At 40.0% G+C, this 2,102-nt stretch overlaps 1 protein-coding gene across 1 annotated transcript in view; it reads left to right on the top strand.

The window, feature by feature from the left end:
* Nucleotides 1-2,102, top strand: part of LOC106871238 (poly(U)-specific endoribonuclease-A) — a 19,471-nt gene that overhangs the window by 10,351 nt on the left and 7,018 nt on the right. Inside the window, exon 2 of the mRNA XM_052977714.1 lies at nt 1,344-1,441. Coding sequence (XP_052833674.1) covers nt 1,344-1,441 — 98 coding nt within the window. The remainder of the gene's footprint in view (nt 1-1,343; nt 1,442-2,102) is intronic.

Below are 2,102 nucleotides of genomic sequence, written 5' to 3'. Positions count from 1 at the left end.
ACAATTCAAACTTTGTATGAATCTATACCTCGTAGAATTCAAGCTGTAATTACTGCCAAGGGCGGTCCTACTCTATATTAAAATAAATTTGTTTGAAATTTTAAGGTGTTTTTGTCCAGCCCCTCGTCATCATCATCATTTAACGTCCACTTTCCATGCTAGCATGGGTTGGACGATTTGACTGAGGACTGGTGAACCAGATGGCTGCACCAGGCTCCAATCTGATTTGGCAGAGTTTCTACAGCTGGATGCCCTTCCTAACGCCAACCATTCCGAGAGGGTAGTGGGTGCTTTTACGTGCCAAACCAGGACTGAGCAGCCATGGATAATATGGTTTATTGTTTCTTATTCATCTCCACATATTCTGCAGTTATTTTCATTACATGTTTTTGGTAATTTCTGGTGGGAAGGGTTTGATCTTGTGCTGCAATTAAAAATCTTTCAGTCTCTGTTTTGAGTCCTGAGCTTCTCAGCCATTGTTGGGATTTTACTTTGTCTATTTCTTTTGCGTTTACTTTTATAATAATAATAATAATAATAATAATAATAATTATTATTATTATTATTATTATTATTATTATTATTTTACTTCTCAGAGCCCTTGGTGTTGTTTGTTCTGGCTGATTCTGAGACAATGGACAGCAGCCTGCAGTCAGAGGTCTCACAGGGTCTCTTTGCACACATTATAAACTTTGGTATTTGGTTAATTATCATGGAAGACATTCAACACCCAATATTATTACATTTATTAATAAGGCAGCAAGCTGACAGAATCGTTAACATGCTGAGCGAAATGCTCAGTGGTATTTCATCTACTGCTATGGTCTGAGTTCAAATTCCGCTGAGGTCGACTTTGCCATTCATCCTTTTGGGGTCGATAAAGTACCAGTTATGCACTGGGATTGATGTAATCGACTTAATCCTTTCCCCCAAATTTGAGGCCCTGTGTTTCCAGTAGAAAGGATTATTACAGAGTGAGAGAGCAATGCATGCCATCAAAGTGGCACGGGTGTAAAATAGATGAAACCTCGTGTATCCATCATGACTACCCGTGTCTGATAAGGGTACACGAGGAACATGCATCACAACCATATGTGCACAACATGGTGATCTCACATCAAGATAAATAGCGCTTGACTTTGCTGGTGGGGCTCTCTTGAAATTTTCATCAGGTTGAGTTGCCCATCTCACTCAAAAGGTCCCTGAATAATGGTTGTTTAAGGATGCTGAATGAAACACCCATGTTTCCAGAGGTAAATTATCCAAACCCTAAAGAATTCCTTTCAGCACATAGCTATGATGCTTCTCCACTATTATTATTATTATTATTATTATTATTACAGTTTTCAACCTGACGAGGAATTATCAGAGTTCTTCACCAAGATATGGGAACTAGACAACAAATGCAGCCCTGGCCAAGATTTTGGGATTGATCTTCAAGGTGAGATGACAGGGGTCAGTGCTACATAACAGCATAAACAAAACTATGGGTCAGTTATTAGAAAATTGGGCTGGGAAAAGGAGGAGGGGGAGGACTTGGATCAGTTCAAGGGTTTTTCACTGGTAAAAACACTATGCTTTAGAAGAGGGGAGATACTGCATATTCCATGCACACACAAGCCTGCATCTATATATATATATATATATATATATATATATATATATATATATATATATACACACACACATGTATGTGTAAGCTTGCAAGGTATGAAACTAGTATGATCCGATGGATGTGTAATGTCAGTGTGCATACATAACAGAGTTTAAGCGCCCTGAGAGAAAAGTTGGACATAAGAAGCATCAAATGTGATGTGCAAGAGAGATGACTGTGTTGGTTTGGTCATGGGTTGTGTATGGATGAGGACAGCTGTGTGAAAAAGTGTCACACCCTAGCAGTGGAGGGAACCTGTGGAAGAGGTAGACCCAAGAAGACCTGGGATGAGGTGGTGAAGCATGACTTTCGAATATTGGGCCTCATGGAGGCGATGACAAGTGACTGAGACCTTTGTGAACTACCTGGTTTACAATGCAGGTGACCAGGCCATGACCCACACCAACAGATATTTTCAGTCTCTCAGCAGTAATTCCTGATGGGCCTG

The sequence above is a fragment of the Octopus bimaculoides genome, chromosome 28 (genome assembly GCF_001194135.2).
Source record: "Octopus bimaculoides isolate UCB-OBI-ISO-001 chromosome 28, ASM119413v2, whole genome shotgun sequence".
Lineage (NCBI taxonomy): Eukaryota > Metazoa > Mollusca > Cephalopoda > Octopoda > Octopodidae > Octopus > Octopus bimaculoides.
The sequence above is the reverse complement of the archived record's forward strand: the minus strand, read 5'-3'. Positions and strand labels throughout refer to the sequence as shown.